This window comes from Carassius auratus, chromosome 34, assembly GCF_003368295.1.
Source record: "Carassius auratus strain Wakin chromosome 34, ASM336829v1, whole genome shotgun sequence".
Taxonomy (NCBI): Eukaryota; Metazoa; Chordata; class Actinopteri; order Cypriniformes; family Cyprinidae; genus Carassius; species Carassius auratus.
The window spans coordinates 18,025,969-18,053,146 of record NC_039276.1 but is presented as its reverse complement, the minus strand read 5'-3'; the positions used below and the strand labels follow the sequence as shown (position 1 = coordinate 18,053,146).

At 35.9% G+C, this 27,178-nt stretch overlaps 1 protein-coding gene across 1 annotated transcript in view; it reads left to right on the top strand.

Moving 5' to 3' along the window:
• Positions 1 to 8,224: 8,224 nt before the first annotated feature.
• The window catches only part of LOC113053422 (immunoglobulin superfamily member 3-like), a 170,798-nt gene continuing 151,844 nt past the window's right edge, over positions 8,225 to 27,178 (top strand). The window contains exon 1 of the mRNA XM_026218435.1: positions 8,225 to 9,365. Coding sequence (XP_026074220.1) covers positions 9,326 to 9,365 — 40 coding nt within the window. The 5' untranslated portion in view covers positions 8,225 to 9,325. The remainder of the gene's footprint in view (positions 9,366 to 27,178) is intronic.

Sequence of the window (27,178 nt, the reverse complement as noted above, 5' to 3'; positions counted from 1 at the left end):
AGAATATGTATTCTGTATGTTTGTGTGTGTGTGTGTATTAACAGTTGTTAATGTATATGCATGTTTTTCTTTGTACAAGTGTGTGTGTGTGTGCATATGATTGTACACACTGGAAGAGATGAAGTGGAAGAGAAAAACACTGTTCTCACATTTTAGCTCAGTATCCCTTATGAGCTCCCAAAAGAGCCCCAGAGACACAGTAAATGGAAGAAATCAAATGAATGATTTATTTACTTTTTGAATGCGCCGCAAAATATTCAAACGTCAGATGAAAAGCCTAAGCAAATCTATCTCCCTGAGGCAACAACACTGTGTTAAGTTGCTTCTTGAAGTCATCATAAAGCTTTAAAAACTGACCATGAAACTATTTTTCCTTTTCTCATTATGGGACTCAATACTATTCTCAAACAGATCCCTCACTTGTGCATTTTACATATGAGGTTTGGGAAGGAATTTAAATAGATGATCTGCTTTCATAACAAAGGTAATATAAGGTATGTGAAGGTGCCTCAAGGTGCAATCTTTCATTGCAAAGAGTGTGTAAGTTCCTGGTTTAATAGGCCTTGACTGTTGATGTTGTGTATAACTGATACTGAAGCACAATTGAACTAATTTGTAAACAGCTGTTAAACATTCAGAAATCAGACAATTAATTTAAAGGCAGACACAGTTATACACAAATAACAATTTAAAAAATATTATCAAACTCCAGTGCTCAAGCAGTTTTATTTTACATGGAGCTGAATGCCTCATGACGGTCAAGATCACATGGCTAGTCAAATACTACCCAAAAATAATAATAGGAGATGGACATGTTGTATATTTGTATATATGAATGAGTACTCTCTTAAAAATAAAGGTTTCAAAAGGTTTTTTTTGAGGTCCCAAAAGAACATTTCAATTAACAGATTTTAAGAGCAATTTTTACCCCTTTGTCTGAAGATTTTTTATTTTTTTGTAATATGAAGAACATTGTTTCAATTTAAAGAACCTAATTGTGCAATGGAAAGATTCTATGGATGTTAAAGGTTCTATGGAATGCCACAAAAGAACCTTTATTTTTAAGAGTGTACAGTCACTCCACCTTGCACTTAAAAGCACCGATCAATCCTTTTCAGAGGCATTAAAGTGCTGCTCAGTATTGCATTTATAGCAATTATAAAGTTAAAGAGCTAAAGAAGCACAATTTATAATGAAATGCATCCAATTGTATTCCTAATTTGAATATGTCATTCAAATGAAGGTCTTGGTTTTTGAGCTGAACTGCCATATTGACAAATGCAACATAAACAAAAATTACACACAAACATTTTTATGCATATTAAAAAGGTCCTGGACAAGCTGTTCATAATGAAAATGTCAGATAATTGTAATTTTTTTTTATCACTTACTCTATTATAAAACACTTAGCCATCTCTCTTTATATGACAAATGCACTCAAAAAAATAAATCGTTGGTCTAACTTAATATAATTATGACACCTATTTCCACACATTTGAATGGTGTTGTCTCAACTTAATTTAGGCAAATGGAACCCAAGAGCAAAATTCATTTTGAACCAACAAGATCAAATCATTTTCATTTGAATCGTATTATCGTATTTATCTATAAACTATTTAATCTTGTTGAACCAATTAATCTTAATCACTTAATTTAGAAAACCAGAAATATTGCGTCAACTACAATCGTTAAGTTAATTGTACAACTTTATTTACATCAAACAAATGTTTAATTGTGGACATGTCTATCAAAATGTAATTTACTGCACAAATAAAATGTTCTCAAAGTGAATGTCAAATGTTTCTCTTTATTCTTATTTCAAGGCAAATTTTCAGGTAAAAAAATACAAAAAAATATCATCCAAGATGAACAATATTATATTTCAATGTATATGCACAGCTAATACCTTCTTGAGTCAAGATTTAGTCTTTTGAGAATACACACATAAGGTAACTTACTCCACCATCTTGTTCTTAAGGGCTGGTACCTTTAGTGAAAGTTTTTGTCCATCCAAGATAAAGAACACTTTCTGGATGACCTCTAATGTAGCCTTGAGTTCTTGTGGGTAGCTGAGGTTCAAGGCGTAAGTAAGTCCAAACAGCATGGCCACTGCTACACGTTCTTCAAAGAGCAGAGAACCTCAGTCCCTTCAATCAGGATACCAACGTCCACAGGTTTATCCCCTGGTTGGTGTCTATGAATTGGACGATGTAGATCCCCATTACCATCTGCCCTATGGCTTCTTTAGAATTCATCCAGTCGCAATCCTGGGCAAGACAAATAAAATGTGGTAAAATTGGACTACTGTAAAATAAAAATTAATAAAAACAATTAATAAGAACAAATAATCAAACTACAAGCAACATTACAAATAAATACAATAGATCAAAGATTCAAATAAAATAAACAGTGCTTTTCAGGTATCTAACAGTAGTTTTTTTTTAGTGAAAGTGACATTCAGCCAAGTATGGTGACCCATACTCAGAATTTGAGCTCTGCATTTAACCCATCCGAAATGCACACACACAGAGCAGTGGGCAGCCATTTATGCTGCGGCGCCCGGGGAGCAGTTGGGGGGTTCGATGCCTTGCTCAAGGGCACCTAAGTCGTGGTATTGAAGGTGGAGAGAGAGCTGTACATGCACTCCCCCCCCCGACAATTCCGTCCGGCCCGAGACTAGAACTCACAACCCTTCGATTGGGAGTCCGACTCTCTAACCATTAGGCCACGACTTCCCCTTAGGTACAGAAAATGGATAATCAAATATAAAAAAACACTGCATATTATCTTTACTGAATAAATTAAAGATTAATCATTATTGAAGTAACATCAGCTATTCAGTCAAGAGCAGTTAGTAATAGGGGTGTCCATGGTTAACCGGTTAACCGATTAACCGTTAAAAATTGTGTAACCGAGTGAAACATTTTGCTCGGTTAAGTGACGTCAATGGCGTGCATTGAATTTAGTTGTAATACATTTTTGCACCACCAGAGACCGCCAGAGCGCTCCCAGACATTTGTAATGTCCACAAGAAGAAGTCATTTTTCTAATATGAAGCGGGCTAATACGAGTGACGGGGCAAAATGCAAGTATTGCAATCCAGTGCTTAGATATACTTCAAGTACAACCTCGTTGTTGTAATCTCAACAGCCAACACCCGGGCATCATTAGGCCGGTCAGGACACACTGGATGCGTGAAAGCATCTCAGCTGCGTGGCGTGTCCGTTTTTAATTCGGCTCCCATGTTAACAGGTTATAGCTTGCCGACTGCCTGCGTGAGACGCGCGGCTCAGGCGCGGCTCGACGCGTGCATGCTAGAAATAGAACCGACGCCTTGTTGGAAGCGTTTCCAGGCAAAGTATAATAGGAAAATATGTTTATATGTCATTTTGTACAAAAATACATATTAATTCATGACATTTTGATATTTGAAAGTCTATAGGTTGACATAAATTCAGATATAAATGTAATTTAAATAAATAAATAATTATCGCTTTTCAAATATTGTACGTGTCAAACATAGTCATAGTCATAGCCTTAGCGAGGCGGCCGCGGAGTCTGCTTGTTATACATTTTAGGCTTATTCTCAAATTCAGATTGTGTTAATGGGCGGCATTATTAGGCAGTTTTAATAGGACAATTTGACCGGAGAGATTAAATTTTGTCGGACATTCCTTTTTTTTTCGGCCAATGTCCGGAAATTACTATGGTTATGGTTACTATGGCACACTATGGTTAACCGAGTATTAACCGCTAAGGGCCTCGGTTAACGGTTAATGAAAAACTTGAGAACGTGCAGCCCTAGTTAGTAATTTTCATTTCTTGTGTGATTTAACATTAAAAACACAAGCAGTGAGAATAGTTTTTTTGACGATCCAGTACATACTGTTACACACAATGTCTTTCTCTTTTAATAAAACTTCACTTAAGACGTAACAGACTATGTTTGCTAGGATACTCACCATAATGTTGATATAATTTTTGTACGAATTTGGCCTCTGAAGCACAAGACTTGAAAGAGAACTCAGTATTTGCACGTTTTCTGAAAAAAAAAAAAACATGTGGGCGCTTTGGATGAGCACACTCACAAATCATTTCACAGTTCTCTTTTGCGTCTTGCTCTTGAATGTTTAAGTTAGCAAGGCTTAAATGAGTTTCGTTTACACAAAGATAGCAACAGCATTCATGACTAGACGTTAGAGCAGCATACGGCACTCGCATCGTCATTAGAGGTGGACCGCGGTTCAAGTGCGTGCCGAACCATAAGTAGAGAATGGTACGGTTAGATTTTTTACAGAGAACCATTGCACCCCTAGTAAACATATAAAAACTGTAACAAGTGTACAAAACATAAAGTAAACATAAAAGTGAAGAGAAAAGCAGTTGCTTACATTGTACTCCTTGAACAGCTGTAGATGGTCCTCCTTTAAGTATACACACAGTGCTTTGAGGATGCATTCTCTTTCCATGTCTACGCTGTTGTTCTGTAAAAAAAAAAAAAAAAAAAAAAAAAAAAAGCACAAAAACATTGATTATTTGACCATTTCATATCGATAACCAAGTATAACAGGACATACAATCTATATGAAAGTTCAACTAATAATAAAAATTATATCATTAATTACTCACCCTTGTGTCATGCTCGAAGACATTTGTTCATCTTTGGATCACAAATAATTTTTTTTTTTTATGAATTCTGAAAGTTTTCTGTCCCTCCATAAACAGCTATGCAACTGAGACTTTGATACTTCAAAAAGTACATAAAGAGATCATAAAACGAATCCATATAAATTGAGCAGTTTAATCACATTTTTCTGAAGACTCGCTTTATATTATGAACAGATTTAGATTTGCAATTTATTCACATATAAACATTCATCAACTCGCACATCAGTTGTGGTGAACGGAAGCATAAGCATGTTTGTTTGTCATGCGAGAACCAATGAGGTTCATTCTCATTACACAGCACGTCTGAGCTTCTGTTTTTGGGCATCAATCAGGTTCAGTTGACCTTCTGTTGATGTTTGCTGATCAATGTTTATATGCAAGTAAAAGCCTAAATGAAATCTGTTCATCATACTTTCGAACATCGAACTTATTAAAGCATCAAAGTCTCAGTTGTGTCGCTGTTCATGAAAGGACAGAAATCTTTCAGAAATCATCAAAAAGATCTTCATTTGTGTTCCAAAGATGAACGAAAGTCTTCCGGAGTTGGGACGACATGAGGGTAAGTAATTAATGACATCATTTTCATTTTTGGCTGAACTAACCCTTTAAGAACATCACTAATACAACTTACCACATGAAAAAGTTTACTAAAACCCAAGCATGGGATGCTGTTTATTGCTCTTGTAAACATGTAAAATAAAAATAAAAATATAAAAATCATTTTTACATAAATTTGCAGTGTTCTCATCTTTACCTGAACAGAGAAATCTCCTACTGATTGCTCAGCAGCAGTCGCATGAATGAAATGGCTAATTTCATAACTGAAACAATATAGTAAAATAACTATCAAATTGTATGAAATCAGAAAATTACATTATCGATTCGTATGTTGGTTATGAAAACATTAGGTATTTCCAAGCACACTAATAAAACACTTTAAACTTTTTTTATTTTATTACAGTAATAATGAGCCATTTTTCTAAACCCATTTAAGAACATACTTAATACAACTTACCATGTGAAAAAGTAGACTATAACCCAAGTATAGGATACCATTTAATGAGCTCTTGTAAAAACCTGTAAAATAAAACAATGTTTACATAAATTTGCAGTGTACTTGTAATTACCTGTACAGATGTTTCACCTATTACATGCTCAGCAACAGTAAAACTATAATATATACAAACACAAAACAATTCTGAAGAAAACGGGCGATCCTGCTCTACCGACGAAACCGAGGCTGATTTTCCCATGCAATATGCATTATAACTGAAATCAATATAAAATGTAAATGCTGCCCGGAAGAGAAGTTTCGATCATTATATTTCATACAAACAAATATCAAATTGTCTTTAAATCATTCTCATTCAATTACAGCAACTGTAACAATAATACAACATATTACAATAATGTGCAGTAGCAATTACAACACACAGTGATAAGATTAAAGTATAAATATCACATTTAAGATCATAACTACGAATTTGAACATGTAAAAGAAATGAGGGAATCCCTCACGGTCACAGTATTCATCAGTGCGAAATTACAACGCGTGCACCCTAATCCTGTGCGATCATAGTCAAACGACACATGCCTAGTACGCATGTGCTCTATACTGTATTCCACGCCGCCTGGCTGCTTGTTGATTAACATCAAGCATATAATTGTATTGACATCATTGTTTGTTAATTCGTTTTTACATTAATTCGCAGTCTTCTCGTCTTAACTTGTACAGAAGCATCACTTAACAGTACGCTCAACAACAGTAGCCCGAGTACGTTAACTGAAACAATCTAGTAAAATAACGCTTGCAACAGGAATTAGAACTAAGCAACTACCGCATTAATGTTAAATTATGTACATACATGCAGGCGTTTATATCGATTTACTATGTTTTTATCGAGTATGAACATGTGACTAATAGAGTAATTCAAATAATCCAATAAGCTGTCAAATATCCGCTTAATGTTGAATTCTGACTGATTTAAATAGTTTTACTCTCTATCAGCACAATGCAGACAAAGAAAATAAAGGATTTTTGAACTTACCAATTCTACAGCATTCCACCATAGACTGGACTCCACCACATAATGGCGCCCGCGATAACTGACGAGGTCACGTGGATTTCCCTGTCATCAGCGCATGCGCAAAAGTAGTAGTTTGACTCGAATCATTATTTTTTGTTGTTTCGACACAAATGAATTGAGCTCTTTTAAGGTTGTATGGATTTAGTTCAGACAGATTTAAAATAATTGTGTACATCCCTTAAACTGATTAATTTTATTTGTTTCAAAATGCTCTATTTATTTTTATCGAACAACACCCAGATTTCATTTTTTTGAGTGTGACTGATCTTATCTCTGACCTTTAAATTTGATTGGATTTGAATTGATCTCGTAAAGCCTCATCATTGCAGATGCAGACGTTAAGTGCCTTTCTTGGGGGCGTGATGGTGGCGCCTGGAGCAGGACTGCTGAAATCCACTGGGATCTGTTTCACTCAGCTTCCCTATAGTTATGGAAAGATGTTCAAACTTTCCGATTATTTGTGCGTCTAAAAACCAATGTTCTGTATGGGTAAAATAATAACATGTGATTAAAAAAAAAATTAATAAAGAGGAAAAAACTATCTAAATGTCAGAGCAAAGATATTATGCCCACGGTTCTCACTAACAAAAATAGCACTGAATAACCGAGTTGTTCATTAGAGTGAACAATATGATATTGCACACTGCTTGTACTCTAATTAGATTTTCTTTCTTTAGATTGACTCAAATGATTTTTTTTTGTTCCATGCACTGTGAGGGTATAACAACTCCTAATTAAAAACAGGCCAGTATTGTACAGTATATGCAGCAATAACAATGGAGTGATTGTCCTCATGGACCGGAGCACACAATCCCTCCACATCCAACCGTGACTGACCGATCAGACCTCTTTATCATACAGATATCAGTCTCTGACTATTCTCTGACTTACACATTAAAGAAAGTACTGAAGCAATATAACAGCAGAAACTGGGGTGAGTTAAAACCTTCACTTTAACCAATTATAAATGAACAACAGGAGTGAAATTACATGAGCATCAACCTCCAGTATTAAAAATATCACAATTACAGTTTAAGAAACAAGTTAAGAGAATGGAGGTGACTTGAGACGTATAATAAATTCATGAACAAATCTGAATATGCCCATGTTTTCAGCTGGTGGTACAATTCAATCTGGGTACTACATTTATTTAACTATTAACTTATTTAATGAGTAGAAATTTCAAACGAGCAACATTTATTTGGAATAGAAATCTTTTCAAACATAATACAGATTGTGAACAAACATACACTTCCCCATTATACCTTTTATACCAACGGTCTGTGGCATTCTTCAGGAATGGTTTGAAAACTAGAGGGCAGCTGTCACCTGGTGAAAGGCGTGGTTTAGTATGGCATTACGTCAGGAGGGCGGAGTTATGTACCGGTAGGTGGGAGGGCTGATAGACAGTTTGAAAGTGCAAACGTTGGACAGCAGGAAACCAAATTTCAAATTGCCATCATTTCACTTGCGGAGGTGTATGTAAAACAATGTAATAACATCAACAACACGCGTCAGAGGAATAACAGTTTACAGAACTCGCTTTGCTTTGTAATTTCATACAGCACGCCACAAAACCCATGCGAAGCGTGCGCTGTTTAAAAGGTTATTCGAGGATGTTGTCGAACAGACTTTAAAACATTAACTTGGGTATCGTTGAAATGAAAACGAACACTTAAAGTACGATTACCAAATAAAGCCCAAGCATCGTTTCGGATGGTATCAAAGTAAACAGCGGGTAAACTGCGCCGTCGCTCGTGACAACTGAATCTAGGCAACGTAACGTAGGCTAATGATGACAAAAGTGATTTAGCAACTCGAAACTGACTGAAGCAGATTTATTTTGAGCGGGACCGGGACATAATAACTATAGTGGTCTCTGGTAGGATCCCCCCATCTGTTATCCTCAGGCACCAGCCCGTGATTGAGATGGGCTGGGCCGCCTAGTGTCTTTTGTGGCGTGTGTGACAATAGAGAAGAGCTGAAGGTGATCGCAGGAGCAGCAACATCACCGTAGCTACTGCGCTCCACGGAGAACGGACACGGGCACCAGGTGTGCTCATATCCATCTGACAAAGCTACCAGAAGTTTATCCACTACGACCACAGCAAGAGGGTTATTTGACGCGAACTGGACGAGCTGGTCTCACTCCTCCTCTCTCCAGCACGCGTGGGCTGCTCGCGCTGGGAACTGGAGAGTGCGGCAAGAGAGAGCTCATATCTCAGCATTCAACTCTGCCAGCATTCTTCAACAATATCGGATTCATTCGTGAACGGCGGAGGTAATTTATCGGAGGAAACCACCCGAAGGCTTTATTCAGTCCCACGTGCGTCTCTTAACAAACACGGCTATTGTTCGGGGCTGGATATCCGTATTTTACCCGCGCAAGCCGCATTTGACTCGGGAGAAATTGAGTCGTTGTGGAGTCGCGGTCCGAGCAGGTGCACGCGTTCATAACTCCATCCGGACTGATTTGTGAAGGTCCGAGTGACGATTAGGAATTTATAACCACATTTTCTTTTTTTCCCCTTCAATATCTGGACTTAATCGGCAGTGCAGAAAACAGAATTATGGATATCAAACAGCTTATAATAGCCTTTGCGGTTTTGGGTAAGTTATGTTTTACAACGTATTTCAGCATTCTGTGACCCCGTCTAATTACCTGCTGAGCTGATTAATAAGATGCCATTTGAATTTATTACATGAACTTGTTGCAGTTTTTGTGTCATTTTTGATTAATGATCCTGGTAGGCTATTTGAGAGGATATAGACGTTAATAATCTGGTGATGCTCTATCTCTTGTACTTCGAGACGTTTCCATGACTGTGGATGCATGTAACCCAAGTTATAAAGCTATGGAAGTATATAGTATAGCCTACATGCTAGTATATTAAGTAAACAGTCTTTCATGTGGTCCAGTGACGAAGTTGTCAGCACTCAAACACTGACAGTGATAGTAAATTGATCAAGACTATTTAAAGTTGTCTCAGGTCGTTTGGATGTTTCATTGGGTTATGTTAGATGTTGAAAATGTTTCTATGGCATGTAAAAGATTCTGTGGCTACATAAAGCCTGTATGAAATGCAAAAATGTAGCCAAATATTCAAGATTATGCATTTCTGTATATATTTATGTGGATAAGTGGTGTTTTTATAGTCCATTGTAATGAAAATGTTTAGATTCTCTATGAGCATGGATGTCAAGTGTTTATAAATCCATTTATTCGTTTAACATGGATGTAATGGTGGCTGAGTTGACTTGTTATCCTCGTTTCCCCCACCACCCCCCCACTTTGACAAACACGAGGGAGCTGGGTCCCAACAGCTCTGGTCAGATGAGTGTTGTTTGGCTTGGGGTTAATGTTGGTTTAGAGAGCCCAGCAGGAGATTAATGTTTCTTTATGGGGGACATTAAATCAAGTAAACACTGGAGCACATTGATTGATATGAGGTCTCTCCACACGATTTCACTTAAAGGTGCACTCAGTATTTTTTCTTTTATTTGGCTAATTAGAAATGTTTAAATGCCAAGAACTTAACAACACTTTTGAGAAACAGCATTACAATGATGTTCATACATAATTTGAAGACGAGGCTTGTCAGTCTTCTGGAAAAATCTGCTTTTATTGACATGGAGTGGGTTGCCCTCTTATGGGCTCTGTCATGTTGACGTCACATGGCCAGCCGTGTTATGAAATTGATGTAGAAATATTGTATTTATGAGATTCTGGTCATGAATGGCACCATAATGCCATGATTATGAGTGTGAAAATTTCTTAGAGCACCAAATTAACAAGGTTCGGAAGCATGTCAGTGAGAAGTTTTCCATTTACAATAAAACAAGCTAAGTTGCAAGAAATATGCACTTTGTACAATTAACATACCCCTGCAAATATAATCTTGATGCACATTTTGTAGAAGTAGTTCAGATCCTTGCTGTTTTTTTGTAAAAAAGGCTCATCGCTGTCTTACTCCAACCAAGGTGATTTGGACCTACAAGACCAGTTTAATTACTTGAAATAAGTATTTATAATGACTTCCCAACTCATAAATATGAACTTCCTAGAAGGATTTGAAAGTGCAATTACTATGATGACTACTACTAATAATGTCAATATATAACCCCCCCCCCCAAAAAAAAAAAACAAACAAACTGATTGTTATGAATAACTGATAATTTTAGTTCTACAAAAAAACATAGTGCAGCAGCCTTCCAACTATGGTTTTAAATCTTGACCTACTGCTTGAGGGCAAAGCCAAGTCTGTTCCATTACAAGTTTATGACACTGAAACACACCTTGTCCTTACAAGCCAGATATCACACACCTGGATTGAGACTCACCTGTGTGACGTCAGAGGCTGCAGTGTGTCATTGGGTTAACTAGCACAGTGGATTAGTCACACTGACATGCGCAAAACAGATGTGTTTTATTCCAGATTATGATTATAATGTGTCTCTGTTGATGATTACACTAATGTCTTGGTCAGTGCTTCCTAAACCTGTCCTTGGAGGCCGCTCAGCCCTGCACCTTTTGTATGTCTCCTTTAATTAATACACCTGATTGTATTGAGTTGGTGTCGTGGGAAAGAATGTTTTGCCAATGAACTATGACATTGAGTTTGGACTTCTGTTGGATTAACCTAACCCCCCCAACAGACTGTATCTCCCATATCCATGTAGATAAGTGGAGTCAGGATAGAACAGGCTGTTATTTCATTAATCAACACTCTTTTCTGCATGAAAAACACTTTTCAAGCTGCTGTCAGTGCTCATTCGCAGTCTTTCTACTAGTGTCAGTCACAGATAAAACCTACATTTGTCTACATATTCTACTCGTACTTCCCATTCACTTTTGTCCCCTTTCTATTCCTCATCACACAAGCAAATACCATCATACTCATTCACACAAACTCTCTACCTCCTAACAAAGAACAGATGGCTGTACCATCCTGGACAAGGGGCATGTTAGTTCTGCAGGGAGGGGCCTGGGTGAGAATGGAGCATTGGCTACTGTTGGCTTTCTTATCATTTTTGATCGCAGGGGAACTTGAGACCTTGAGAATGAAGGTAACACAACTTGTTTGTTCACAATTAAACTCCTTACAGTTAAAAAAAGTTGTTTCCTAATAGTTAGATAGTAGGACTTGTAACCAAAAGGTTGCAGGTTCGAGTCTCGGGTCCAGCAGGGATTGTCGATGGGGGGAGTGAATGTACAGCTGTCTCTTCCACCTTCAATACCACGAATGAGGTGAGACCCTTGATCAAGGTATCAAGCCCCCAAATGCTCCCCAGGCGCCGCAGCAATATAGCTGCCCACTGGTCCAAGTGTGTGTGTGTGTGTGTGTGTTTACTACTGTGTGTGTGCACTTGAATGGGTTAAATGCAGAGCACAAATTCCGAGTCTGGGTCACCATACTTGGCCACACTTCACTTCACTTGAAATCATGAAAACCATTTTATCTATCTCTGGATTCTGCGTTTTATGATGCAATACACACTTATCAAAACTGTGTGTAATGAAGTGAATTAATTAATTTTTAACAGTTTAATCAATCTTTTAAAATGGGTAACACTTTAGAATAAGGTTCCATTAGTTAATGTTTGTTAACTACTTTCGTTAACATGAACTAAGCAAGAACAATCCTTCTACAGCATTTATAAGTCTTAGTTCATGTTAATTTCAACATTTACTAATGCATTATTTAAATCAAAAGTTGTGCTTGTTAACATTAGTTAATGCACTGTGAATTACCATGAACTAACAATGAATAACTGTATTTTCATTAACTAACATTAACAAAGATGAATAAATACAGTAATACATTTATTATTCATTGTTTGTTCATGTTAATTAATACATTAACTAACATTAACTAATGGAACCTTATTCTAAAGTGTTACCTTAAAATGTAATCAAATGAAAAAAAGGGTTAATTTACAGTTTGTTTAAAAGACAAAACTACACCAATCACACACACATTATTATGAGTAGGGTTGCACAATATACCGGTACCAAAAATGGTTTGGCAAATTACCCTGCTTTTAAAAATGGTAGGTTTATTTAATAAGTGCCATTTTACAGCAGGTTAGTGTGTGTGCAAACGCTCTTCTTTCACTCCCCGCGTGAACACTGGCCATGCCAAACTTCATATATCCATGCAGCTCAATACTGTTGAAACAGAAATTAAAGAAATAAAGCATGAATAAATGTTACAAAGAATGATTAAGTGCAATAAACCTTGAAAAACAACTCCGTGCAGTATGCTATCACACAACCCAAGCATGTGCACAGAAAACTGCCTCTCTCACACATCATGCAATCATGAATTCAGAGCTCTTTCACTACTTATTGTGCTTCAACAGTCAAATACACACACAATTATTTGTTATCTTTCTTGTGCTGAACACAAAAGAAGATATTTTGAAAAATGTTGGAAACCAAACAGTTGCTGGTCCACATTGAATTTTATAGTAGCAAAAAATAGTGTGGAAGTGGTTTTCCACGTTCCTCAAAATAGCATTTATGTTTAGAAGAAAAAAGAAACTAATCAGGTTTAAAACTACTTTTGAGTGAGTAAATGGTGGTATAAATATAAAACACTATGACAATTGACAGACAGCTGACAGAATTTTTATTTTTGGCTGAACTATTTAACGTTAATAAAACATCAAAACACAAAGAGAAAACTCAATCACTGCTATTGACTGAAGAAATTTAACACGGTTGCTTTAGGAATCAGTTTATATAGTGTTTTATTTTTAGATTTGTTCATTCAATTTCTTGAATGCTCCTGCTAAATACACCTATTGTACCTGAAAATAAAGCACTGTTTGTTTTATCTGTATATTATGTGTAGTTGTAATGTGTATCTTTGTCATTTGTTTATCTTTATTAAAACAAACTCTTTGGCCTAAACATCTGCCATTCTTTTTATTTTACTTTTTTTGTTACTTTGAAAGGCTTTGTCTTTATAATAGGGAAATGAGTTTGGTTGTAATGTTTAGACAACTTGCAAAATAGTAAAACCAACATGACAATTTTTTTTAAAATAAAATTGTGAGCCGTGATATAAAAAAAATGTTGCCATGTTGCCCCCCAACACACAGTTTCTGCCAATCTCAATTTAATATTGAGTACCTAGTGAGGCATTGCATCCTTCATATCTCCAAAGAGTCTTTAGTTTTTTTTAAGATTTACAAAAGAAAGATACAGCTGTACCGCTTCCCTCTGAAAACAGTCGTTCTCCTGGAGGCGTGCTGTGGGCAGAGCTAAAGAGTCACGAGCATGCAAAGCTTTTGCATAGCGATCATCTGTTCGTTATACAAACCCTGGAGGAGTGTCTTTGGCACAGAAATACTCCATCATACCTCCCACTCTTATTGAATTATTAATTTACTTATTGTATTGATTTATTTTGTGACACATGACCTTTTTCACCATGACAAGGCATTTGAGATCCATAATAAACGTAGAATTTGGCTTTATCCAACTTACCAATGTTGCCAATTTCTATATTTACATGAGGAAACAGCTATATCATAGACTTGAAGTTGCTCACCACCATACACCTGTGTGGTGGCACTGGCATGTGATTAAAAAAATTCTATATATATATATATATATATATATATATATATATATATATATATATATATATAAATGTGTATATATATATATATATATATATATATATATATATATATATATATATATATATATATAAATGTGTACTGATCAAAACACTGATCAAGTGAGAGATTTCAGTTTTTTTTATTATTGATAATGAACTTTAAGTTAAAGGGGTCATATGTACATATTGTCATACTACAATAATTTAGAGTATTTGTTTATGCAGTTTAAGGTAAAAAAAAAAAATAAAAAAAATAAATTCCATATACTGCACGGTATTGTCTCTCCTCTATGGTCTGCCTTCTGAAACCTGTCGATTTTGAGTGAGTGAAGACCGGCTTGAGTGAGCAGAGATGGGCCAGCTTGAGAACGGCACGGCTGGTGGATTCTATGAAGGAGCTTGTGGAAACCACATGTGATGACCCCGGGCTGGCTCCGCTTCGTCCACGGTGAAAGACGATCTGGCGATTCACAGTGCAAAGTTGATGTATTTCCTCAGCGACCAGCAAAGATTAGCTCCAGGCATGGCAAAGCGCTTATCATCCTTTTTTGGAAGGCCAAACAAAGCAGTTTAGCTTTCACAAACAAACTTTCTTTTAGTGAACATCTGGGTGGTATTATGCAAATTTTTCCACATAGTGATGTAGAGGTGTGGGGGCGTGTTAGAACAAGCCGTTTTAGGGGCGCGTGGACAAGTCTTAACTTTTATAAAGAATATCTCTTTGGATTTGAGACTTTAGAAGAACTTTACAGATCTTCTTTATGCATCAAGAGCTTGTAACACTCCAAAGAGAAAGAAAAAAATGTAATCGCATCATATGACCCATTTAAGTATAACTATCATTTGTGAGTCAACTATTCAGTTACTTTTTATGTTGTTTCATGTTTTTGTCGTGGTATCAGTTCAGTAGCAGTATCGAGATATTTTAGTCATGCAGTTGGGAACAAAGTCATATTTCTAGTATCGTGACTGATAGGGATGTCAAATTTCGATTATTTCCATGATCGATCGTCGTTTAAATTAACGATCAATTAATCGATGAATCGTTAACCATAATACTGCAAAATGCGTCTATTGCAGGCAAGCAGTCAGCGGTATGACAGGATGTGCAAAAGCCACACACACACACACACAACGCTTTCTCACTTGAATTAAAGAGGTTTTAGTCTGAATAGAATGCTAGTAGCAGGATTATAAAATGAATAGATGCGATTATGATCATTTGATAAAATGAAGAGAGCGCGCCATACTTTTGAGGTCATTTTACTTTGTTGACAGTTTCCAATCCCGCACGGAGAATGCTGAACGCGCATCTTTAAATGGTTTTGTGGTGCTCGTTGTTGTATTTTAAAGCACAATTGCAATGTTTTCAACTGACATTATTGTATAAAATTATCCGAAATGTGGAGCGCGTGTGACTGCGCTGCACATTAAGTGAACTACATCGGCGATGCTGCACCAAAACACAGCTGCTCACATTAATTTGATCCTGCTGGATTCTGTCCTAGAAAATGTCAGATTTTAAAAAATCCGGCATACAGCGCATTAGATCGTGACAGTGCATGCGTGCAGTCGAGGATGAGCGAGCGCGGCTTTGGCTAGATTTATTTGGAGGTTATTGCTCGTCTCATTCGGCACAAATCGAAATGTTTCCATATTCGCAATGTATTTGAATGTTAAACTATTATTTATAATGTAAACTAGGCTTGTACTTAACACGCATTCGCATATAGACGGAAAAGATGATCCTCTTCATATGAGCAAAAACGTCCTTGGCATAACAGCAGAGTGGACCGGTATACTACGGTCTATTTAAACTGAATGCTCCAGGAATGTGTCGGTCACAGCGCCTATTAATCGCTGTTTTGAATCCAGCAATTATTTATTTAGAAATGATAAGATCTGATTATGACAAGTGTGGTATAAAAGCTTTGTTTATTAGAGGAATAATAGGTTAACTGGAAAATGTTAGATCGTGACCATGCTTTTGGACCCCATAGTCTTCATTTACGCGGCTTTGTTCTGGTTTGCCGGTTGGTCACGAATTTCCACAAATTCAGTATATTTAGGCATTGTTTCTTTTCCTAAATCTTCATAGTCTAACCCTCTAATTTCCCAGGTTTATTTTATTATCTTTCGCTTTTAATAACTGTTTTCGCATCTCTTACTGTGGTAAACATGGGAAGGGAAATTAAAGATTTCATGAATTAAGAATTCGTTCGATTTATTAATTTGTTCCCTTATTTCACTTAAATCATGGGTTATTTAGGGAACAAAATTAATGAAACATGGACAATTGCCACATTAATAATTCGTAGGAATGAATTAACAAGTTGTAGGAATGAATAGACTACCTGTCCTGTCACTGTGTCCCGCAGCCCTGCAAAGCGCACGATATAAAACAGTTATCTGATGAAATGATTAGTAACTACATTTCTATTGCATTTAATGTTGATGAACTTTTATGTTGTTTCTATTTTAATGTACTTTAAAGTTTAAATCACATTAAAAGCTTAATTTGTACATTGTGAATGAATGATGATGCTTTTATATATCGTCACCGTCACTCACAGCCGCTCGCACGTGTTGAGTGCGCATGAGCCGCACGCAGCCCAACATTGAATCGGTTAACCGACCATCGATAGCCTTAATCGATTGCATCTCTTATCGACAATTAATCGATCATCGATTAATCGTTGACATCCCTAGTGACTGACAACACTACTTATGAGTGACATGCACTGACAACTAAGCAGTTGTCTTGGTTATTTCTGCTGTTTAGATTAATATGTATCAAGTAAAATGTCCATAGGTTGTCATTGTTAGACCAATTTTCTCAATATGCTATTGTTTATCGCCCAGCCTGATGTACTGTGCATTCTCATCATGCTTATCAAGATGTTACACTTTGTGGTATTGTGGTCTGCAGATAGGGCTTGTGTGTGCATGCAAGATAATGTTTTAACTGTGTTTGTCTGATCGCAGTGTTTGTTTAGGTAAAAGATGTCCCCATAAGCAGTGTTTTGAGAAATGCATTTGCCTCATGCTAATTTATCCTACTTTTCATCCATTTAATGGAGCTGTTTGAACACCATTGAGGAAGCTGTCACAGAGAGAATGACAGAAAGGAAGGAGCGAGTGCTCGAAAGAGAGATTATTCAAGGTGTTTGTCTGAAGCCTGTATTAGCCTCCCACTGACTCAGGCACATTAGCCGAGCTTAGCTTCTCTGCATGGAGTTTAAAAAAAAAAAAAAAAAACAATGCTCTGATTTCCTGATGCACATTAGGCTGGGCTTAATTAAGCCACACTGAGTGGATCTTGGTTTTATTAGAAATACAGAGGAAATTGAAGGTGCTGAAACCAATTTCAGACATCTAACTCCATTTTGCTAACTTCAACTATACGCCCTTGTCATGCTTCATCCTATCTGTCTTTCCCTAGGTCTGTTAAAATTTTTTTTTTTATGGTGATATTTTGTTCTATCGCATGAAAAAAAAAGCCTTTCTTAACCAGTAAACTACACTAACAGGACAAACTGATAGCTTCCTAACCTTCCTAAGCTTCCAAATGGTAAGAAATTGAAATTTTCATAAGAAAAGCTAATTACAATTTCATATTTAAACACATTATGTATTTAAGCAGAAATGCACCATAAACATATTTTCTCCTATTTCTAATTCAATCACATAGTGTAACCATACTTGATAATGTAATAACAGTTTAGTAAGCGAGGGAGTTCATTCAGGCAAGGATTCATTTTTACTAGAAGACCCATGTTCTCCAACAACGTTCAAAGGCTGCCCTCATATAGGCTAATATGTTTTCAGTATATCTTCTATAATTGTGACAAAGCTGTTTGTTTTTAAATGTTTTATTTATTAAAAGAAACTGTAAATAGTTATAATATTTATTAGCCACAACTCATTTTGTTATTTTTGAGAAGTTTTAAGAATATGTATGTTCTGTATGTTCTTAAATAAACATCCACCCCAGTTTGAGTAAGACTGCCTTAGATTAAAAATGTAATTCAAAAGAACTGGCTCATATGTTGACTTGGACTACAATGGTTGTGCAAACATAATTACTCTGGTGTTTAAAAAAAAATAGATTTGTTGTAGATTTCAGCAGCGGTGGCATAGATTCAGAAGTGATGGTTGTGAAGGAAATTCTGGCTTCCTCTAAAACCCCCATTCTCCATGTCGGCAAAATGATTTACAGAAAGTGTTTCTGATTGGCTATAAGGCCTACGGCTTTCATAGAGATGGGTGTCATTTCTCAGGACATCTACTTCAGTGATATCAAGAGGAAGAGAAGTATTAGGTGTGTGTGTGTGTGTATGGAAATAATACTGCATACTGCGCTATTGAGTTACTCAAAATTACAGCAAGGACAATTCTCTCACCGCTACAGCCCTACACTGAATAAAAAATTGCTTACTAACACACAAACCACTAATTTCATGCTAATATCACTAATTTATTTAAAGTAAAACAATAAAATTGTATAGAAAACATATTAATATTAATTATCAATACATTATTTTTTATTGAGTTTTATGCAACAGAATCAGATTTAACTTTTGTTTATCCAAATAATGTGCAGTCATACAAAGCTTTTTATCAGAGCATAACGTCAGGAGAGGGTACAGATGTACTACACCACATCTCTCGAGACTTTGCCATAGTGATGCATGCCATTCCCAGTGGAGTTATTGCACTTAAAAAAAAATACTCAGCTGATTCTTTATCCTCATCTATCTCTTGGATTTGCTTTTTGTCAAGTCCCTCTCACAGGAAATAGAAAGATTAGGCAACTCTTTCAGAAAGATATAATTACTCTCCCTTCTGTAATATCTTATTGGACTAATTATTTTGAAGACATTTCTTGGAAGAAAGTGGGGTCTTTAGCTAACAAATATCTAATCACTAATAAAGTTAAAGAGTTGCTACACTGATTTTACCCTCTCAGTCTTTATATTATAAGATTTTTTTTTTTTCCTGAGATAGATCCCCTCTGCATCTTTTTGAGTCGAAAATGAGTCTGGCCATTATCTTTTTGGAGATCTGTGTCCCTGTAGCTAATTTTTTTTTCTTCTTTTTTTTGAATATTCGTACGTGCTTGAATTTTAGACAAATTTTCTTTGGTGTATAAGTATGTCTTATTTGGTTTTTATAACCCTCACAAGAACCTAAAAACAAGTATTTAGATTTAGAACAAGATTTATTTTCCTAGCTATTTTTTTTTATACATACATGAAAGTTTTTGTGTTAAATCTCTATTTATTATTTGTAGACATAAAATGTTATTTGGATTCTGTCTCCTCTACCTGCAATGTCAAAGCCTTAAACTTCTATTCGTTGTGGACAAAGTATAATATTTATGCTTTTTTATAATGTGCTACTGACTGTGTTGTTTTTATAATGAAGGCAGGGATTTAGCAAAGGGTTTTTCTTTTTAATTTATTTTAAACCATGTATTACTCCCGGCTTAATGTTTAATTTTTTGGTAATTTTCCTGGTTCTTTGTATATTGTTTATAAATCTTTTAATGTTGTTATCTGTTTTGAGATGTAGATGTGTGCATTTACCTTTATATATGTACAAAAAAATTGGTGGTGTGGCGCTCCATATATTTTCAGCCGTTTTTCTCTTGAAAATTGCAATTTTGGTGCGTCCATAATTTTTTATACAATAGATACAATTATATTACAATAAAATACATATATTTTTGCGATGGCTTTGGCCAGAGGAGGTATGACTGACCGGTGTAGTGTTACCATGTAGTGCTCTACCAGCCATCAGTGCTCTTTGCACCCGGTGTTCAACTTCAACACAATGGAGTCAAGAGTCCCAGCAATGTGTAAGAACTTGTAGAACACACACAGACTCAAATTACACCGATACACATTGTGTTTGTAGGGACGTGATCATTGCACTCTTTATGAGGAGCCTATTTACACCTCCCACACAACAATGTTGTATCTTGCCTTGAATCTCTGTTGTCGAACATGCTTGTCCTTCAAAACCCTGAGAATGTTGCTGTAGTTGGGGGACTACAGCTGCCTGACTCTTGAGTGACCTATTGCTGCAGAATGCTGATCTATGAATGTTTAGCTAGTGGCTAGATGGGGTCCCAGGCCGCTATTTGTCATCTGTCTGATACATCCTGTGTATGTTTAGGACTGCCTTGAGATGAGGCCAGCACTACATGTGTTTATACATTCATTGCATACTGCTCATTGTCCACACTTCATGGGATTATTACTGTGCTGAGGATCTGTACACTTTTATATATAGTGTATATACATTTTGTAAATACACGATTACTTTTTTGAAAGTATACGTACGTTTTTGAGTTACAGATAAGAAAGGAATTTTATTTAGCCTACTCTGAAACAACATAAAACCAATAATGTTCTTGTAAATGATCTTCCATCTTTTGTGAACAAATTATAATTTGTGAGGGTAATTTGCCGTTTGCCTTCATTCCTTTTTTTCACGTTTAAGACCAGTAGTTCTGATTTCAGAGGGTCAGATGGGATCAGACATGATTACAGTTGCTTTTCTCTTCACAACATGGCATTTTATTTGTTGAGATGTAAAAGATTTGGCCAGGGATCTGCTGTTGATATTTGTAGATGTCCTACAGGGATTGAGCTGACTAGATAAGTGCTTGTTTGGTTGCACTTTGGTTATATTTTCAGATGGAAGCAAAAAAGCAGTGTGGCATGTAGGGCTGTGACGATAACTGCACTACCGCATAACCGCGGTAATTAGATGCCAACGTTTTTTTGTTTTGTTTTTTTGCTAGTGAAAGTTATATAAATGCTTCTATCAAGAGCATGCTCACAGAAAACAGCAGAGAACAAAACCGTGTTGGATGAAGTAGATTAGAGCCCTACACGGGTCTCAAATATAGGCCCTAGACGGTCTTTTTCCCCTTCTCCCAAAACAGCTTATATACCACCATTTCATTTATTAAAATAGTTCAGTTTTGCATGTAATGGTGGATATAAAAGTGATTATATTTGGTTTTGTTTTTGTAAAGTTAGTTTTGAAAAACATTTGGAGCATTTTTTTTTTTTGTTCGTTAAATGTAAGTTTTAGTTTTTTTAAAGTAATGACCAAGCGGCCAGCGGCAGACAGTGAGTTGATCACAGCCTAGCCTATCTATAGATATAAAACAGTTCAAGCATAATAACAATGTTTAACAGGAGTACAAAAATGAACCGAAGATAATGATAAATAGACATGATAAATATATCTATAGAAAGCTTTAAATGACTACTTAACTAATGCTATTTGTTTTCTTTCAGTATAATCATAATCATAATCTGTAAGGATGTACTTCTCTCTAAAATATATGACTATATGCACTACGAGCCCTCCCCCGGAGAGTGTATTCATTGTGGCTGGCAACATCACCTCGTTAAGACTCGTTAAGAAAAGACATGTTGGTTTTCTTGGCAAGAAACTTCAAAACAAAATAAAACAAAAAAAATAAAGCAGCATAACTTGCCGATTCACTTAAGCGTCCCAGTAGTCAATGATGTTCCTGATTTTCGCTTATGTTGCACTTTGAAAAACCCGAAATCAGAAAAAAAACATTTTATGTTCCATTATTTTGTTATAAATGTAGCCTTAAGTTAAATAATATTAATGGTAATTTGCTGGTAAATTATGAAAATCTGTTCCATAATTCCTATTAAACTAAAAAAATATAGAAAAAGAAAGTTGAATAAATGTAATTTTATTTTATTATTGGTAATATAATTTGCTGTTTTAATAATAAAAAATACAGAGTGCTTTATTATTATTCATTTCAACGTTCATTTACAAGCTGCATGCGTTCTTAAGTCATTATTTCCTCGGGGGAGGGGGTTGCGATTAATGCCAAACCGATGTGATTTGTTGCGTCTTCACCGTGGTAAGAAAAATCCCATTCCGTCACAGCCCTAGTAACATGTAAGAGAAACATCTAAACAATAATTCAGGTTTTGAGATTTTCATTAGTGACTGAAATATTTCATCCAGGTTATGCATTTACATATTTGACATGAATTATGTATTGACAGAGGAGCTGTGTTCTCAATGCTGACTGAACACTTGACTGGCAGGCTGGTCCCTTGAACATTGTGCTTTGTGCTACTGGCAGCTTAATGGTAATTAATACATGACCAAAGAGTATGCTCTTCTTTTGTCTTTACAAATAGAAAGTTTCTCTCACCTTCTCTTTGGGATTGCTTTTTCAGTTCAATGTAATTGACGTGCTATTTTCTGCTATTTAGGTGATATTGCATGTAAAATAACAAAAAACCAAAACAAATTTGACCTCAGTTTGGACTTTGAAGTTGTCCCCGTTTTATATTCATTTATTTCACTTCACCAACAAAATCAACAAACAACGAATAAAATTTTTGCATAATCGCTAAAACAGTAACTTTACCAATGATGTTTGGGTTTTAAATGACAACTTGATTTACAACAATTAGCATGTTCAAATATCTAATGTAAATGTTCAAATAAAGCTTTGAAAAAGTTTCATAAAGGTAAACCTCACATTTCAGCCTTTAAATAAAGAAAATGGTAGTCAAAATGATAATTAATAAATTATCATAGTATTTTATCTGCTCCATAAATAATTCTAGATAACGTATCTGAATTGTTTAAATGTGTAGAATCTACAAAAGCTTGTTTTTCATCAACCGGTCAAAGTTTACAGCAGGCCATGCAAATTTGATCAGTTTTTTTGCCAGACAGAAACTGCACACAGACTGAATGTAAATATAAGTCTCTGTAAATCCATCTCTGACAGCAGGTGGCGCTTATGGAAAAGCTGAATTACAGCCGTTTCCTGTAAACTCCGTGGACAAAGCAGTATTGCGATTTAAGAAAACTTCCTTTAGGTATTAAATGAAGTGAAGATGAAAACAAAATGCCATTGAATTGTTTTTGAAGACAGTCAGAACCTTCATAGGTACTTTCATATAATTAATTAATTCATATATTCATTTGTATAATTCCCTCAGCCCTCTTTTAAAACCTTCCAGCTTTTCCACCCTGTTTTCACTCAAAGCGAAACTACTCTGTATGCTGTCCGCACGAGAGACTGTTACTTAAAATTGTGTTTTATGCTGAACGGTATTTATTTATTGCGAGTTGTTCAAATTGTGGTAATCAAATACATTTTTAATGATAATAAAAATATGAAACGGTAATAACCATGGGGAATTTTATCATGATTTATAGTACCGGTAATCGTTCCCCGTGTAGGGAAAATGTCTTTAGTCTGTATTACCTCAGCTAACTCCTGTATTCTGCAATTTGTAGTGTTCAAATATATGTACACACACACACACACACACACACACAGTGAAGTATTGTGTGCGGGCAATATATTTAAACTTACAAGCAAGGGTTTATGTTGATGATATCTTGATTCTCTTAAAGTTCTCCAAAAATTGTGCCTTAAAACACAGAATGTCCTGAAACCCACCATATCGCCATTTTAATGCTCAACTCAAAGCTCTGGATTAAAAATTTATGTGAACTGACAAATGTTTCGGTATGCTTTATATTGTCAAATATAGTAAATTGTCCAAAAAATAATATTAATAAAAATCCTTTGAATGGTACGCTGGAAGCTGGTTGTGCTATCATGAGTGAAAAGGTCAAGAAGGCATTTAGTGTGGCTGTGTCACTTTCCAATTGTTCATATTTGTCAGGTCTACTGCTGTAGACTTTATCAGCCTAAACGTCGTTGTACTTTAAATAACCAGTGTTTGTGTGTGTGTCTTCTCAGGCTTTTTGTAGTTTATTTTTGGTTCCTTCTCTGTGTGTTTTTCGTGCAGGTAGGTGTGTTTTTTTTCTGAAGTGGCTCAGATTAGATCTAAACCAAATGGAAACATGCAGCAGGGGGTTGGGAAGCTCATTTCTGCCCTCTTGGCTGTTTTACAAGATCTCCGTAGTTGGCTCTGATCCGTGCCTGGTACCTGCCTCTGGCTCTTCCACACTTACAGGAAAACAGACCCCCTCTCAAGATCTGACCAAGAAACTGAGGCTTTTTTCTTGCATGTTGGAGCTCATTCAAGTAGCTCTTAGTGTTATGGTGACTTCTTTGTATTTTGTCTTTGAGTGAGAGGTCTCCACCTCCCCCCAACTCTAAACAGCTGAGCACACACACAGTTGTGCGACCCCCATACATAGCAAACACCCACACCTCTATAAAACACTTCCCACCCAACCACACAAGGCATTGAGACAATTTACTATGTGCTCTATGTAATAACATTTATATCTTCTGTGGTAACAGTTCCCAGAATCATACATTTCGAAAGCAGCATACACTAAGGCTTCACAAATTTCTAATAGGGATTACTATTATGGATGCCACAATTATAATACTTCAAAGTGGCAGTTAATTGTTCAATGTCCATTTATGTTATTCTGCGTGCTTAAGAAGTGTTTTTTTTTCTTTTCTTCATCTAATGAATTCCTTTTTTTATTATGACCTGTACCTTCCAAAGTTATTCAAAACGCGAATTTATTTTACAGAGAAAAATAAAGCGAGCGAGCAAAGAGGGTTTAAGGACTCACAAAAACTACCCTTATAATCAGTAAAGCTGTCTATACACTGTTTGATGAATGAAACTCCTACTTGCATCATATGCACATCTCCACTTTGTTGTTTATGATGAGAGAGAATCCGCGAAAGAGCAGAATTCAGCCAGCAAGTGCGTGCACTGAACAAAAAACTGGTTCAGCGATGACTCATCTGAATGCCTCTGATTGGCTGCTGCATTCATAAGCTCAACAGACCTGTGTGTGATTGGTTATACTGCGCAATGCTGTAAAAATTTGGAAAATGTAAATTTAATGCTGCAGTCAACACTTTTCATTTCATTTTAATTGTATTAGCAACATCCGTAATGGATTTAGTTTAAGTGAACAGCAGGATTTTTGTCCATGTGTGTTGCCATAGTTTCTTAATGCGGAAATCGATAGCGTGGATATTACGTCATTGATAAGCGACAATGAACCGGGACGAGCCATTGTTTAAAACTGTAAATTCTCTGGATTAACAAATCCTTGGGAACTTTTGGTATAACGTATACACAACTGCATTAAATATATCACTGTGCGAGAAGTTTTTGGATATTTCCAAGGCTGCAACTAACGATTATTTTGATTAATCAGATTAAAACCCCTATTTTCTTCAATTTTACTGACAAAAACACACTATTCCACATTCTGCCCAATGTCCTATACAAACATAAAGTGCTTAACAATTTATTAGACCACCTGTCATAAGACAAAACACAAATATTTTAGGAATTTGTCAAAATAATTTTATTCTAAAAATGTTATTGTAACTTTTGGACAAATAATAAATTGAAACAATAACAAAAATGGTCTCCTTTGCCTTTGATAACAGCTCATTGTTTGAGTACTTTTTGACTTATTATGTATCTGAATATAAAAGCACTATGAAGCAATTTTTGTCTGCATTTCTTTCACAGATAACAGCAATAATTATATTATGACATTAAAAAAAGCTTGCTAAAGTTACTAAAAAGCTTACGCATATAGGAGGTCTAACCAATACAGAAAGCTAAAAAAATTATTTTGGTAATTACCTATACTGTTACTTAAGAACAGCAGTGGCACAACCCTTACAAAATTGGGTAGCACTTTATTTTACAGTCCTGTTCCTCATGTACATACTATGTACTTATTATAGTAATTACAATAACTATGTAATAACTAGGTACTAACCCTGAACTTATGCCTAAACCTAACCCTACCCCATGTAGTTACCCTGTATTACCAGAACATTCTTAGATAAATACACTGTAAGTACTCTATAAGTACATGAAAGTACACGTACTGTAAAATAAAGTGCAACCCAAAATTGTTTAAAAACCTTATATAAATTAGTTTTAATAAATGTGTTAATCACTGTAGGCTATATAGTCAATATAGTTTAACTCTCTAGATCAAAAATTTAATTACAGATAATAAAGACGAATAAAATCTCAGTAATGCTCTGCAGGAACACACGTCACGTGCATTTTGATCACAGTCAGTCTCCTCTTAATGTCATTTCTTTATCTAGTAAAAGCGTCTGACATTTATATTCAGGCAATTACATGCTGCTGTCCTTTCAAAGTTCCTACTTTAAGTTTGCGCTGCATGTTGACTTAAACCTAGATATAAATGTTAAACAACAGATATTTCGGCACAATGAATGTTTTTTTGCGCTGAATATTGTCTTCCTCGCCTCTCTGTGTTCCTCTGTGTAACGCGCGCAGTTGAAACCTAGAATGTTGCTCTTGTTTGACAGTCCCTGATGAGTCCAAGTACTCTGAAAAGACACCCCAATATGGGTTAGGGTCAGATGAGTTTGGTGGTGAACAAGTTGAGTTCTTTGGGTATAGCTTGCAAGCTCTTGGTGGCATTATTGTCAGAAGTTTTCAGTGGAACTGGAAAATCGTAAGTACAGTAAGGCCAGTTTGTATGACTTTTCCAAGTTTGGTGAATGCAGGGCTAAAGGTGTTACACTGTAAAAGTTTAGTTTGGGTAAGGGATTTTTAAATGAACTTCTCAAGTGTGTTGACTTCATCATGCTAACCTACCTACAGTTCATGTATGCCCCTTATAGCAGGCACAGCCAATAGTTCTGACGTCCCTCTGGGGAGAGTTAGACACCAGTCATCAACCCAACCCTAATAATTAGCATCTGTCATGCCTGAAAACTGCTTTTGGTAGTAGATGAAAGCCCGACTCCATTGA